The sequence below is a fragment of the Callithrix jacchus genome, chromosome 9 (assembly GCF_049354715.1).
Source record: "Callithrix jacchus isolate 240 chromosome 9, calJac240_pri, whole genome shotgun sequence".
In the NCBI taxonomy this organism is placed as follows: Eukaryota; Metazoa; Chordata; class Mammalia; order Primates; family Cebidae; genus Callithrix; species Callithrix jacchus.
Window position 1 is genome coordinate 43,293,057 of NC_133510.1, and position 16,535 is coordinate 43,309,591.

The 16,535-nt window shown below is 41.6% G+C and overlaps 1 protein-coding gene across 1 annotated transcript; it reads right to left on the reverse strand.

Moving 5' to 3' along the window:
- Window positions 1–15,311: 15,311 nt before the first annotated feature.
- Window positions 15,312–16,173, reverse strand: LOC118144155 (large ribosomal subunit protein uL30). Its single transcript, XM_035255963.3, has one exon. It carries the CDS (start codon window positions 16,150–16,152, stop codon window positions 15,406–15,408), a length of 747 nt encoding a protein of 248 aa, XP_035111854.3. The 5' UTR covers window positions 16,153–16,173; the 3' UTR covers window positions 15,312–15,405.
- Between the last annotated feature and the right edge of the window lie 362 nt (window positions 16,174–16,535).

The following is a 16,535-nucleotide window of genomic DNA, read 5'->3' on the forward strand; positions in this document are numbered from 1 at the left end:
GTAGAGCCCTCATCAATTTGAGTGTCTAAATAAAAGAGACCCAGAGATCTCCCTCATCCCTTCCACCATGTGAGGACACAGTGAGAAGACAGCCAACTATGGATCAGTAAGCAAGCCCCCAACAGACACCAAATTTATCAGCACTTCGATCTTGGACTTTCCAGCTTCCAGAACTGTGAGAAATATGTGTCTGTTGTTTACAAGCCACTTGATCTATGGTAGTTTTTTTATAGCAGCCTGAACAGACTAAGACAAAGAACAAACTTATAAGGTCATGCAGCTAGTACCATGGAGCCACACCCCAGTTTCCAGGAATAGACCATGGCAAAGGATTGTTGTAAGAACGTATCTCTTGGCAATCACTTTTCTAGGATATTTAATTCAAGCTTTCATCTTCCTTCCCACAAAACAGAAGTAAAAGTAATTTACAGACTTGTTTTCCATTTGACAGATCTCCATCTCTAACAGCATCATGTCTTCCAGCCTCCATCTCATCCCTCTCAACAGCTGGGACCAATTGGGGTCCCGGGTCACTATTCTGGAGGCAGGGTTCTTTGGTATGTTTGCAGTTCCTAAGTTGCTGCTCAGCTGCAATGTATCCTCCCTTCAGGAGATGGGATTGCAGCACACACACCCCATCCCGATGAACTTCCATTGCCCCTGACCTTGGCTACCCCCTGTCTTGTGGGAAACTGTCTGAACAAAACTGGAATAGGAAAGGATGGGGAGGGGCAAGAAAGCTAAAAGAGAATCTTGATCCTTCTCCAGGAACCCTGCAATATTCAACCAAGGGCAAATTCTGAGTACATTTTATTCAGATGTCAACAATTGCAGCAGTGACTTTCTTGCCTCTGAGAATGAGCTCTCATTCTTTTTTCTATAAAATAAAAGTAAAAGCAATTTACAGACTTGTTTTCCATTTGAGAATATTGTATTGTCTCCGCGAAAGAAAAGCTGTTTACAGCACCTCACTCACAAGCCTCAGAACCATGAGTATATCTGAGTGTGAACATCCATTTAAGCCAGCCAAAGCAATTGATATCTTCTGAGTTATCTGCAGACGTTCCTACTCTTCTTCTTTTCAAGGTGTTCTTTTCCTAGTAGCACCAGTTATCTATTGAGAAACCTAGAGATAAGCTAGATGCAGCCGAGTGTTGGGGAGGTGGCATGCCAACAGTCCACAAATGCTGCTCAGTTAGACTTCGGTTCACACATCCTCACCCAAATATGTGTAGCGTGGGATCCACACATAGAGGCTTGTGTTAAATTCTACCATGAGAGAGTAGCATAGTCATTATCTTTGCAGAATAAAGTACAATATGTTTCTGTGTATTATAAAAATAGATATTGTATAGCATATATATACACACATATGTGGCTTGAGGGTTTCAAGTGGCTTGGCCAAGGTCACCTCTCTGGTGAGCAGCAGAGTCAGATTGATTTCCAGGTTACATGACTTCCCATTCCATGTTTTATTGTAAATAGATCTAGCATGTGAGGGGAAAAAAAGCTTCTTGTTTTCTTCTTTACCAAATTATGTCACTGAGCTGACTTCATTTTACCATCTGTACCTTATCTTCTTGAGCCAGGTTTATTCAGAGCCTGGGGTTGAAAGAATCCCTCTCCAGTCCTTCAGTCCGTTTTCATTCTTCTCTGCTTCTGAGCCAATTCAGAGTCTTTAGGGTCCCTTACCACCTTCCCCTTCATCCTTCCACTTTCTTCTTCCTCTTCTTTGTTCTTGTTTGTCTGTCTTCCATTCTCCTCCACCAACTGAAGCAAATGCTAAATAAGAGACAATAAACACACTCTGCTTAGTGGGAAAGTACCCTTTGGAATCCTTTCTCCTGCTTCAAGCCCTTTATATATTTTCCTAGCAAGCAACAGCGAAGAGATGAAAGGCAAAAGCTCCATTTACGGAAAAGGAGGTAAATACACCTCCTTTTTTAAAAGGAGGTATTAGCTAATACACCAGCTGCTACAAACACAACAGACGTGCACGCACCTGCGCATGTGCAGACACACACACACACACACACACACACACACATCCTCCTTAATCCTTTAAGCACCTTGATCTTGGGAGAGACGTGTGGATTTTGAGCGAATCATTAGCCTTCCATTTCTTTCTTCTTTCCATGAACATGAGGAACCTTGGATAATGTGTCTAGTCAGTGGCTTTTTAACTAACCACTGGTTATTAAAAAAGAAGAAGAAGAAGCCCATGTGATATATCCACATACCCACTCAGGAGTTTATCTCCTCTTTATGAGCCGATGGGCAAGAGTGAGGATTTTCTTGAAAATAATTTTTTTATTTTAAGGGAACAGCATCACTGTCTCTAAAAATCATGGTGTTGGTGGCTATGAATGCCCACTTAGTATTTAGCTTGTTCAGTTTCTTCCTTTCAGACCCTCCTGGCCAAATTTATTGCCCATGGCTGAAGAAAGGATTTTTTTTTCCCCATGAAACTTGTTTTGGCTTGAAGTAAAGTTCAAATAATATTTACCAAGATTATTAAAAAACTCTAAAACTTTTTTCTTCTTCAGCATTCGGAGATGGAATGTCAGAGAGTGTTGACATTAATTTTTAAATTAATATTTTTGGAAGAATTTTCTTTAATAAAAGATCAAATGCTTCCCACAATGCTGGAAACAGGCCGCTGATTAGTATCAATGCTTGTCAACGACAAAGTTCAGAACTTCGTGCAAGCTCGCTGGAGGGTTTGCACTCAATGGAAATACAAATTATCTTCTTAAGGAGAACTTTGGATTTTCATTCTAGCTCATCTTCAGTTCTAGGGCTGAAGCACTGACCTCAAAAACATCTTTGCTGCTAGCAGACGAAAGATCGTTTCTTTACCGAAACATAAAGTTCACATAAATTCTCTACTGCCAAATGCCAAAGTATTCTGTAACTGCCTCCAGACAATTAGAAAGGGCTACAAAATTGGAGATTGCCTTGACCTTTCCAATCTTTCCTTGTTTCAACATCTAGCTAAGGCAGAGGGCAGAAAAGAAGAAGGAGCTTCATTCTAAAAGACGTGGTTTGTAGTTGAAGCTCTACCACTCAACCATGTGTCCTGATTAATAAATAAGAATACCTCCCTCTCAGAGTGATTATACTGGTATTTCTCCATGAAAGTCACCCTCTTCTAAAATACTCTATTATTTATATATTTAGTTTGGTTAATTGTCTGTACACCTTCTCCTCTATTCTTAACAATGTAAGCCCCATGCCAAGTACAGTGGCTGGTGCCTGCAGTCCCAGCTACTCAGGAGGCTAGGAGTTCAAGACCAGCCTGGGCAACATAGTAAGATCCTGTTTCTTTAAAAAAAAAGAAAGAAAGGAAGGAAGAAAGGAAGAAAGAGAGAGAAAGAAAGAAAGAAAAGAAAGAAAGAAAGAAAGAAAGAAAGAAAGAAAGAAAGAAAGAAAGAAAGAAAGAAAGAAAATAACATAAAAGAATTCCATATGGGAATTACTCACTCTTTTATCCTACCCTACAAATATTAAGTCCATGGCCACAATTTACTGAATGTTGACTAGATGAAAATGAAGCCTTTGGCACAGGCTGGTGCGTGACACCTCCTCCTCTGAGCATAACAGTGACCAGTGACCCCACTCCTGTCATTGAGAGGTACATAAATTAGATGGAGACTTGCTAAAGCACTTGTTTGTTCTCGTCCTTGCTGTCCTGATTTTTGTCACAGTACAATTGATGGAGGACACTTTGCTTTCTCTTCCTGCTCTCCTTAATAGTCATGTCTCCCACAGCTAGTGACTCTGCCAAACGTTCTGAATCAAGATCGAGCCATCCTGGGAAAAGGGTGAGCTACACGGATAGCGTGCCAGACCAAGTGGCCTGCACTGACTTGAGATCCCCTCTCTTTACTTTTTATTTAGGTATTTTTTTTTCCTAAAAAGCAACATTCTCATTTTCTCACCATTCAATAAGGCGTTTCCTTTGTCATTCCTAAAGCTTGGTCCTGTGTCTAGGTACAGAGAGCATCTGCCCTGACTGGTTTGAAACATTAGCTTCAACCACACAGCAAGCATCCAGGGACGCTGATTCTCCAAGTGACCAGGCCCCACAAGTGTCCATAATGTTTAATACCCCAGGTACAAGACCAGATAGCTCCTGTGTTTACCAGAGTAGACCTGGGGTAACTAAGAAGGGAAACAAAGCAAACCATCAGATAAGATATGGTTCTCAAATATTCACAAGTCCCAAAAGTTAAAATCTTTTCTTCATTCCTTAAATCAGCTTTCTTTTAAAAAATTTCTTTGTTGTTGTTGTTTTGAGACCGAGTGTCACTCTGTCACCCAGGCTGGAGTACAATGGCGCCATCTTGGCTCACTGCAACCTTCACCTCCTGGGTTCAAGCAATTCTGCCTCAATTTCCTGAGTAGCTGGGATTACAGACATGAGCCACTGCACCTAGCCCCCACTTTTTTTTATTTCTAAAGACACAAATTTTATCTCATAGTGGGAAATACCAGAGGCCTATCTTGCCTCTCTCTTTCCAAGATGATCGTAAGCTTTGGAGATAGCCAGCTCTAGGCTGGAATCCAACTCTCTACTGCTAGACTTCAAGAAAATTCATTTCCTCATATACAATGAGATAGTATTGCCCACCTCCTAGAGTTATGATGATTTCATGAGTTCATGCTTGTAATGCACTTTGTACAGTGCCTGGGTACACATTTAGCATTCAATAAATGTTCATTTGTTTCTCCCATTCTTACTTGCCTAGACTGGCTCTCTCATTCATTATGTAAACCTGAATAACTTATTTATTTCCCCATGTCTCAGGATCCTCAGTTTTAAAATGGGATAAATCTTACTTCATAGGAATCAGGTAATGAGAAAAATATTCCTGTGCCAGCTACAGAGTTAAGAACATCACAAAAGCTCAACACCCAGTGGCTTTCCTTACTATTACCCACCACTTATTAACCACGTATTTTATGTCAGAACCATAGGATTCGCCCTTTAGGCCCTTTAAATATATGACCTTGTTATTTAATCTTCAAAACAACCCTCCCTGAGAGGTAGGTATGTTTATATTTATATCAAAAATGAGGAAACTGAGACCCCAAAAGTTAAATGACCTGGTCAGGATTACACAAATAGTGTCACCTCTGGCATTGACACTCCCTGGCTTCAAAATCTATGTTCTTCTCTATGAGTGTGCTAGAGTGACTATATAGATTATGAATTAGCAGTATTATCACCATCTTTATTATCTATTCTTTCTCTCCATCCAGCTTTCCTAAATCAGACCTACTCCATCCAACCCATCTGTTCCCTGTGTTCGACCACGTTATCCAAGTAGTCTGTGCTCTGATGGCTCACAGGTCCTAGAACACCAAGTCCTGGTGAGTTTGAGGACAGAGGGCAGGGCATAGGCTGTGTTGCAACTGTTCGCCTCTTGGCTTTCCATCTTCCTTGTGAATGCACTTTCTGTACAGCTTTGAAATATGCAATAGCAGAAGAACATGCAGAAGGCAAATCATCTTCTAAATGCCTATAGAATGCAGACACCAGCAAAAATCTGCAGAAGGTAAGAGTAATATAAATAAAGTCATAGCAAACTGCATTCATAGAGGAAAGCATTAACTGAAGGGAGAAGAGAGTTTAAAGACAGAATAAAAGATTCCCACAATTGTCCAGGAGAGTCAGGTTAATGCTGCTAGGGAGAAGTGGGGGCCTGGCACATAGTAGGTACTCAATAAGAGTTGAAAACATGGAAGTAGAAACCATGTTCATTAGATTAATTGATGAGCATTGATTTTTTAAATTGCATATATAAAACTGAAGCCTGTGGTATGATCTAGCACACCAGATCCTGGGTGTGCCCTGTCTTGAACTCTCCCTATTCAGACATTATCAGCCTTTCCCTGAGTCCTCAAAGCTAACCGGCAGTGGCTCATCTGGCCATGATCCCACTGTCGAAGGGACCTCAGAAATCATTCGTCTTCATGTTTGGCTTCCCGGTCTGTTTGCTCCAGAGTTTCTAGGTCAAAAGTGCTGCATAAGATCTAGAAAGAGGGGAAGGAAGTAATCGCCTTCCCAGAGAGGGAGGCTGGCTGCCAGAACCTTCGCTTGGCTCAAGCTCCACCTTGGTCATGAAGCCCTGTCAGCCTCTTTACCCTGCTCCCACCTGCAGGCCCTGGCACACGGATCCAGGTGCTGCATTTTGCCTTGGCACAGATGAGGCTTCTCGGCCAAGGCACTTGCCTGGTTGCAAGACATCCCTGCTGCTGGTTCCTGCCGTCTTGTTCCTGACCCTCTCTCCCCACTCCATTTAGCCTTCACCTCATGAACCCAGAGTTTCCTGGCTTCTGCCTAAGTCCTGGCTCCAAGTTCTAACATGCTTGCCAAATTCTGGGCACTCCCAAATCCAGCCAAGTGCCTTGTCTGGCCCTGAGCTTTCCTCCCAGGCTTCCCCTGGCTCTTCTAGTCTTGACTCTCAATCTCTGACTCATTGCCTCTCAGCCCTTGATAGCTCTGGTTTCATACACACTCACCAAGCAGCCAAGACCTTGCTTATACCCTGCAGGGATATTTTGTAAGAAACTAGCATCATGACCTTTCTTATTATACTTAGGATTAGCCTAAAGGTGATGCTAAGAGTTTTTGTTGTGGTTTAAAAAAAAAAAGGCAGGAAAAGCAGCTCCCCAGACCTCGAGGTCTTTCTAGGGAAAACCGTACCATCATCCTTCATTCCCTTCCTTCCTCTTAAAGAAACTGTCATTTTAGAGCAACCAGGAGTGTGAATGTAGGACAAAATCCATTATCACCATCTTTCAGGCCTCCAGATTCATCACCACCATCTCCACAATCACCATCAGTAATTTCAATGTTTTTAACGTGACTTTTATTCACTGTCTTGTCACATATTCACTAATTCTTTTTTTTTTTTTTTTGAGACGGAGTTTCGCTCTTGTTACCCAGGCTGGAGTGCAATGGCACGATCTCGGCTCACCGCAACCTCCACCTCCTGGGTTCAGGCAATTCTCCTGCCTCAGCCTCCTGAGTAGCTGGGATTACAGGCACACGCCACCGTGCCCAGCCAATTTTTTGTAATTTTTAGTAGAGACGGGGTTTCACCATGTTGACCAGGATGATCTCGATCTGCCGACCTCGTGATCCACCCGTCTCGGCCTCCCAAAGTGCTAGGATTACAGGCGTGAGCCACCACGCCCGGCCTCACTAATTCTTTCATTCATTTAACATATATTATTGATGCTTTAAAATAGGTAACTCATGGCATAAAATCATTTGTTTAAAAAGAATATTTTATTGACGAACAACATAAATTGTTCCTGAACTAAGGCTTGATTGAAATTGGGAAATACGAATGTTAAGGTATAGGAGCACTTCCAAAAAGCGACACAGGCATTCCACCTAACAGAATAAAAGGTGCACTATACACCCATTTTTACATGCCAAGACACAGCTTGGCCATAGAAGTGCTTCCCAAACCTTTTCATGTCCTGAAACACATAGAAAATGGCAATATAATGACGTATATTGGAGTAAATATAGAAGGCTACTTGCAGCAGGACGTAATTGTCAAGGCATTCAGCTTCCCCAAACCCTGGCCAGACACCTCAAGGGCTGAGGGTGTCAATATCTCAGCACATCTGTAACCCATTTGTGGCCCATCAGAGGCTTATGACACACTGGTAAGCTCCGACTGACCATAATGGTCTTTCATTCAAATATTTCTGAGTGACCGTGCCAGCCACTCTTCTAGGAACTTGGGATGCTCATTAAGCAAACTAGAGAAAGATCCCTGCCCCCATGAGCTTTTAATCTAATGGGAGGAAACATCATAAATACATGTTAAAGACAATGAATGAGTAGGTGCCATGGTCGTTAGAAGGGATAAGCGTTATGGAACAAAGACTTAGAGCAGGGCAAGGGGATTGGAAGTGGGGAGGACAGGGCAGATCTGTCACTGGATTACATAGGATGCTCCCGGTAGGCCTTATTGAGAAAGTGATCAAAGACTTAAAGAGGGTGAGGATATTAGCGAAGCAGACATCTGAGGCAAGAGCATTCTCAGAGGTGGGAATGGCCACAGCAAAGATGCTGAGGTGGGAGAGTGTGCAGGGGGCCCAAAAACAGCGAGGAAGCCAGGCTGGCTGGAGACAAGAGCATGGCAGGGAGAGGCAGGGCCCAAGTCACAGAGGCAATGAAAGGCCTCCACTTTCTGGTGAAAGGTATTCTTGGTCCCATGCAGCAGATCCCCAAAAGGCAGGCTCCTGACTGCCCTCTCCCTGCTGTCATTCCAGTTAGGACCGTGGAAGAAACTATGGAATGGGTGATTTGTTTGTAATAAAAGAGGGGCAAGAAGGAAAGCAGCAAAGCATGAAGGGCTTAAAAACTGGGACCATCTTACCTAGCCAAATGCATATATTAAAGATGCTTTAAGTGGGGGTTGCCTGTCTCCAGCCTTCAAGGAGGAGGTGGCTGCTACCCCCACCCACTCTGTGATGAAGGTTGACTCATCCACTAAAATGCCCCATCCAACCCTGTGATGGACCTTCTCTGGTCCCTGAGGGGCCAGGTCTACTGGATAAAGGGACTCTTGGCATGACAGGAGCAGGTGGACAATTACACCATGTCCAGAAGGAAACAGGAACCAAGGCTGAGGTGTCCCAACACACCTAGGAGGAAATCCCATGCAGCAAACCACTATTTCTAAGCTTCTGCTCCCTGAGCCTATGCCTCACGTTCTTCAGTAGAAGGACGGGTGCCTTCAGAACTAAGACTGTAAGTCAATGGTTTACTCCCTTGAAAGGTGAAAATGAACTTCACATTACATGGTCTTCAGTTGTTGACTCCAGTGTTCTGTCCTAAGACTGGGAACAATTCTCCAGCTCAGTGTTCAACCACCCGAAGTCATCGTTCTCTCACCCTCAAGGAAACAGAGAGTGTTGAAAAGTGGGAACGGGGCACAGGAGATTTTCCTCCCCAGTGGGAAACCAAGTGTTATGGTTATATGGTTTCATGACTATGTTAGGTCATGAAATCAGGTCAGGTTTCTGTCACTCGACTCAGAGAAGCCAAACAGCTCGAAGCAGCAAGTTATCGCAAGAATGCAGCGTTCATTTCTGCTCCAGGCCTGGTGTCTCCCTGTCTGCAGCATCTAGGAAGGAGGCACGATACTTACAGCATTTATATTTTCCATGCTGTGGTGAATTTGGAAACTTCACCCAGCTCAAGACAGAATAAATTTACTCCAGCACAAATCTCTTGATCATTTCTCCTTCAAATGTGGGAAAACAGCACTGAGAAGGTGGAAAGGGTGGAGCACATCATAAATCTAGGGACACAGGAACTCAGAAAGCTGCCTGAGGCACATAAAGGAAGCACTGTGCTTTAATATTATTTTCTGTTTAAAATCGACATGTGTGGTTTCGGACAAAGGCCTTTTAGTGTGGAGGAGAGAAAGTTCAGTGTTTCTCCTTTTGAAAAGCAGAGGAGTGTCTAGGAGAGACAGTGAAGAGATGTGCTCTGGGGTAGACTCTGAAGTAAACTAAAAATAAAATGACAGTACTTTTGAATAACTGCCCTTAGGAAATACAACCAGGTAGCCGGCTTCCCAGGATGTGAGCACGTGTCTTCGTGTGCCAGTGACTTCTGTCTCAGTGTGTTACATTTGAGTGGGAACAGGTGTTTATTAATGAAAGCCCCAAGTTCGGTTCATGTAGCAGGAATTAACTATCAAGTGAGCAGATCAGAGTAATTACCATAAGCATCATCTCAAACATTTACCATTTCTTTGTGTTGGGAACATTCCATTTTCTTCTATGTATTTGAAGGTATATATGTATTGTTAACAATAGTCATCTTACAGTGACATAGAACCCTAGAACTTATTCCTCCTATCCAGCTGTAATTTTGTATCTTTTAACAAATCTCTCCCTATCTCCTCCCCTCCCCTCCATCCTTTTCAGCCTCAAGATTCCTCTGTTCTACTTTTTACTATGGTGAGACTAACTTTTTTTTTTTTGAGGTGGAGTCTTGCTCTGTCACCCATGCTGGAGTACAGTGGTATGATCTCGGCTTACTGCAACCTCCACCTCCCGAGTTCAAGCAATTCTCCTGCCTCAGCCTCCTGAGTAGCTGGGATTACAGGCATATACCACCATGCCCGGCTAATTTTATTTTTAGTAGAGATGGGTTTCACCACGTTGGCCAGGCTGGTCTCGAACTCCTGACCTCAAGAGATCCATCTGTCTAGGCCTGCCAAAGTGCTGGGATTACAGGTGTGAGCCACTGCACCCAGCCTGTGATTAACTTTTTTAGCTCCTGCATATGAATGAGAGTATGTGATGTTTAACTTTTTGTTCTTAGCTTATTTCATTAAACATAATGCCTTCCAGTTCCATCCATGATGCCATGAATGACAAGATTTAATTCTTTTATATGGCTGAATAGTACTGCATTGTGGATATACCATATTATCTTTATTCACCTGTTGTTGGACAGCTAGGTTGATTCCATATCTTGGCTATTGTGAGTAATGCTAAAATAAACACTGGTGTGCAGATATCTCTTTGATACACTGATTTTCTTTCCTTTGGATAAATGATCAGCAGTGGGATTGCTGAATCATGTGGTAGTTCTATTTATAGTTTTTAAAGAAATCTCCATACTGTTCTTCATAGTGGCTATGCTAGTTTAGCAAAGAGAACAGACCCAGAGTCCCATCCACAGTAAATAAGAGTTCTCTTTTCTCTGCATCCTTTCCAACATTTGTCATTTTTTTGTCAGTTTTGATAATAGCCATCCTAACTGAGGTGAGATGACTTATTGTAGTTTTCATTTGCATTTCCCTGATGATTAGTGATGTTGAACACTTTTTCATATATCTACTGGCCTATTTTTTAATCAGGCTTGGGTTTTTGCTATTGAGATGGTTGAGATCCTTATATATTCTGGATATTAATCCCCTGTCAGATGAATGGTTTCCAAATATTTTCTCCCATTCTGTATGTTGTCTTTTTACTCTTGATTCTTTCTGTTGCTGTGCAGAAGCTTTTTAGTTTGAGATAATCCCATTTCTTATTTTTGCTTTTGATCCCTGTGCTTTGGGGTTTTTATCCATAAAAATCTTTGCCCAAACCATATCCTGAAGCATTTCTCCTATGTTTTCTGCTAGTAGTTTCATGGTTTCAGGTCTTACATTTAAGTCTTTAATTCACTTGGAGTTGGTTTTTGCATGTGGCAAGAGGTTGGGGTCTCATTTCACTCTTCTGCAGATTGATATCCAGTTTTTCCAGCACCATTTGTTGAGGAGACTATCCTTTCATCCATGAATGTTCTTAGTGTCCCTGTCAAAAATTAGTTGGGTGTAGATACATGGATTAATTCCTAGGTTCCCTATTCTTTCCCATTGTTCTATGTGTCTATTTTTATGCCAGTACCATGCTGTTTGGGTTATTACAGCTTTGTAGCATACTCTGAAGTCTGGTAGTGTGATGCCTCTGGTTCTGCTCTTTTTGTTCATGATTGCTTTGGCTATTCAGGCTCTTTTGTGCTCAATATAAATTTTAAGATTTTAAAAATATTTCTATGAAAATGTCATTGGTATTTTGATAAGGATTATATTGAATCCAGACTGCTTTGAGTAGTACATGCACATATTTTTTAAAGCTGACAGATATTAGGAGGCCATGAAGGTCAAAGAAGGTAGACATGTTTGAGAGGTAATGAACTACCCTGGATTCTAGAAGTAGTGATGTTGCAAGCCAAGACAACCTAGGAGCATCTTGTGGGCAAAAATGAGAAGAAAGTATTAAGGCAAGTACTTGATAAGAAGAGTTTGGGGAAAGGGTAATACAAAAGCAACCAGAAAGAAGAAGGAAGAGAAGGAAAGGTAGGAAGGATAAGTAATGAAGAGGAGGGTCAAGAGTGAAAATGGGAACGCGGAGTGCAATTGTTAAAATACAAATGCCACTGGGTGGGAAACTCAGCACTGTTATTTGCCTCTCAGTATTTCCAAGAGTCCAGCAATCCTCTACCTGCCAGAAAGCTTTGTTAGGAGAGAGAGCAAAGAAAGCATTTTTGACAGTGAGGAGGGATGTGGAATAAAAGAGAAAAAAAGGGAGCCCAAAGCATGTTCTTTGACTTCACATTTTGGCTTTTGGCCAGGCTTATGGGTAAGTGATTTATGGTGTAGAACAGGATGATATGACAAGGGAATGTGGGTAAAGAAAGAAAAGTGAAAGAAAAATGGCAGAAAGAAGTAAAAAGAACAGAAGCAGGAAAAGAAGTATGAGAATGGCAGTCACACCACCGAGGAACCAGATGATGCCTGTTCAGAAAGTACTGCCTGGCCCATTGCTGGGTGATAAAGCCTCTTTTGGAAGGATGGAGCCACTCATTGCCATGCTGTTAAGACAGCGAACCTCCCCATTGACTGACCACATATCTATAATAATGGCAGCAGTGAAATATTAGCAATGCTTGGTTCGGTGGAGATTTCTAGAGCACTAGCATTAATATTCTGCTTTTACTCTACTTAGCACTGTCTAAAACCTTAATGTTTCAGAAAACCCATGAGACCTTTGGATTTTCTCCTGGCCTACCAATAGGTTCTCTTAACTTATCTTGGCATAACATCTGAGACAAGGATCCAAAGTGAAGGTTAGAAGAGAAGCAGCCATGCAAACAGCAAGAAACACAGCAAGATTAATTAGAGGATGCAGGGCCTACATCCCATTTTGGTAAGAATCTGGTCCAAATAGGGAGGGCCAAATTGGGCCCCAGGGAGGCCAAAGCTGCCAAGGAACAGATGTTCTTTTATCCTTTTAGTGTGAAGACAAGTCCCCCACATGGAATAACATGAAGCCTGGGCAATGTGGTATATTTTTTCAGTTATTAATGATTTACGCAAATCCAGTTAATCATGCCATTTGAAATTGTATGTCAATTGCAAACTTAATTTAATCTTTTTTTTAAAAAATGCTTTTCCATATCACACACACACACAAAAAGTCTTCCTGCTGGATCACAATAGCAGAACAGAGCTCAAGGTGATATTGTCAGCAGCTAGTACAACCCACTTCACTCCCTAACAATGGTAAGATGCTTTAGTGCAGGTACTGAGACAGAAGTCAGAAATGGCACAGTCTGGAAATATGCTGTATGTATGAATTTTTATCCTAAAAAATAACATTTAGATGTTCATGCTTTCTGGGTTTTTTTCCTTTTATTATTTGTCACATAATAATTGTACATATTTATGGGTACAGAGTAATATTTCCATGAATGTATACAATTTGTGATGATCAGATGAGGGTAATCAGCATATCCGTCACATCAAGCACTTATTATTTGTGTTGGGAACATTCAAAATCTTCTCTTCTAGCTTTTTGAGAATATACAGTAGAATTGACCACATTCACCCCACAGTGCTAGAGGGCACTAGAACATATTCCTCCCATCTAGCTGTCACTTTGTAACTGTCCCCCAACCTCGCTCTGTGCCCTCCTCCCCCTACACTTCCAGCCTCTAGTGGCCGCCATTCTACCCTCTATTTCTGGGTTCGTTCCGTTATTTTTAACTTGGCTTTCTTTATCACCAGTCCTGAAACTGGATATACAAATATTTTGTTACCAAGAACAAAAATTATTTTTTGTTCATGGCACACATAAAAGCTATTTTTTCTCTTCAAAGGGGAAAAAAATTACCATGCGTTGAAAAGGAAGGGAAAAAAGCAGCAACAGCTACACTCTAGAACATGAAACGCAACTGGACGGCTACAACCGCCCCGAGTGCCTTCTGTCTAATTTCACAAGAGGCTTCCCAGAAGGATGTATGTCTTTTTCATTCTTCAGATGCCCACAACACTTTCTCAGGAATCTAAGAGGATTTTTAATAACTCTTTACTTCCTAGGGCATTTGGAAGTTAAATTCATTCAAAGCTAAATTCATCCCTCTCTTTTTTTCTTACTCTCTTCTCTGTGAAATGAGGACAGAAATATCCCTCTAATTAATTACATGTTATGTAGAAAGAAAGAATCTTATTCAGACAAACACCAACCCTTATTCATAGAAATCTCATCTGTGATGCCTTATTAACTACAGATTTGTTTTCTAAGTTCTTATTTTTTAATTGTATTTTTTCTACACTTTTAATTATTTAAAAGGTCAAATATACTAAAGTAGGGAGAACAGTATAATGGAGCTCATGTGCCAATCACCCAACTTCAACAATAATCAATTTGTGTTTTAGTTAGAGTCCCACTCCTCCCCGCATCCTCCCCAATATTATTTTATTTAACATAAATCCCATCCATGACATCATTTCATGGTAAATATTTTGGCCTCTACTGCTAAAAGATAAGGACTTGTTTTTAAAACATAACCATAATAAAATTATCACACCTACAGGAAAACAAAAAGTAATTATTTGATATTGTCAACATTCCCCACCCCCACCACACACACACACACACACACACACACACACACACACCCCATCCCCCCATTGGTGATAGATTCTGTGTTTCATTGCCCAGCAGTTTCTTCTGAAGGGCTGATATCTCAGCTACTGGCTCTGCTATTGGCTATAAGTACTCACTCATCTTCTGAGCCTTTTCCCTCAAGGTCATGCACCTTTCCCTGGGGCAGCCCACACTCAGTGACTGCTTGATATGTGACTAAGGTCCATATCTTAACTTGGCACTCCACTAAGGAGCCATCTGGGCTTCAGTGCTTCCAGTGGGGTCAGTCAGCAGAGGACATGTGGCAACTGCATTTTAGTTCAACTTCTCTGTCTATCCAATCCTGCTGCCTTCCCCCACCATCTCAGCTCACTACAACCTCAGCCTCCCAAGTAGCTAGGATTACAGGTACCCACCGCTGAGCCCAGTTAATTTTTGTATTTTTAGTAGAGATGGGGTTTCACTATCTTGGCCAGGATGGTCTTGATTTCTTGACCTCGTGATCCACCTCCCAAAGTACTGGGATTACAGGCATGAGCCACCACACCCGGCCTAGCATTCAATTTTCAACTGGTCTCATAATATTGTAAATGACTTGTCTTTTTATTATGTTAATAGATAATAATGGTGTTAATAGATTGTTTACTTGTGTTAGGAACTAAAGAAAGCCCTGATATAGAAGAGTGCAACTGGCTGGGTAGGTACCAGTTTACAGGAAAGGTAGGATCCCCCTCCGTCTCTCTTTTTCCTCCTTGCAGTCTTCTACACTTACAAGATACAAAAAAAAAAAATTAAGAAAAAAAAGTTGTTGAGTTTTAAAGTTACGGTTTCCGAACATTCAAACATTTGTTTCTTTTTTTTTTTTTTTTTTACATTTCAATTGAGAGCAGATACTGTTTATTAACTGACCAGCTTAGAAAAATAATCATGGAAGACACCTTAGTTCATTCTTCTAATAAGCCTGTTGATCTGATCCTCCCTGTTGCCTGCATCTCCACCTTCTACAAAATGGGTGGTCTTTTTCTTCATTCCGCCCCGTGGGGAAGATAATTTAAAGGGCCACAGGAAGTTATTTGCTTCTTTGAAGCGTTTTCCAACAGTATAGATCTCATGAATCAGATCCTCCATGCAGATGATGCCATATTTTCCAAGAGATCGAGCAATCAGAGCGTTATCTGTCAAAGCAATTCGCTTCTTTTTGATCTTGCCATAACCACGTTTGTAGATTAGTTCATTTACTGACTTCAGATTTGGGTACCCCCATGCAATATATGGCTCTACAATCCTCAGCATGTTAATTGAAGCCTTGTTGAGCTTCACAAAGGTTCCATTGAAGATTTGACGAAGGCGAAGAAGCTGCAACACCTTTCGGACCTTTGGGCTCACGCCATTGATACCTCTGATCCTGATGACAAATGCCAGTTTGGGTTCTGCAGGTACATAGAAGTTGCCAGCTTTCCTTGCCATCCTCGCCATTCGAATTTCAGTTCTGTACATCTGCCTATATTCCTTGTGATAATGCTTCGCTTTTTCATAGATAAGCTTCCGCCTTGCCTTTCGAAGCATCTTTTGGGCAAACTTCTTTCTCAAGCGCTTGATCTTCAGCTCTGCGAAATTCCTTCGCTTTTTCTTAAGGGTTTCCGGCACAGCAGGAACCTTCTTCTTCTTCTCTTCTACACCCTCCATGGTTCCAGCCGGAAAAAGAGCCAAACATTTGTTTCTTAAAAAGAGAGACTGATTTTCATTTTCATAGATGGCAGTTACAACTGAATATCTCTAAAATACTATCGTGGAAAGCTACAAACTACAATCAGTCAATATAGACAGGGTCTCAATACCATTCAAGCTTCTGGGCTGGGGCGGGGTGGGGTGTGGGAAGATACATGAGAAACAGTTCAAGGTGGTAAACTGCTTTATGCTAAGTTCAGTACCTGTACCTCTAACTATGGAATACTTTAAGTGAGATTGAGCTAACCCTTTAGAGAGAGAGTAGGTTAAGAGAAAACAACTGCCACAGCTTTCATCCATATTGTCCTTCAAAGGGAGAGCTTAATTTTTTTCTATTCTAT

What these genes read in the sequence shown, in the direction of transcription:
- LOC118144155 (XM_035255963.3), bottom strand. Translation starts at nt 16,152, where the DNA reads ATGGAGGGTGTAGAAGAGAAGAAGAAGAAGGTTCCTGCTGTGCCGGAA.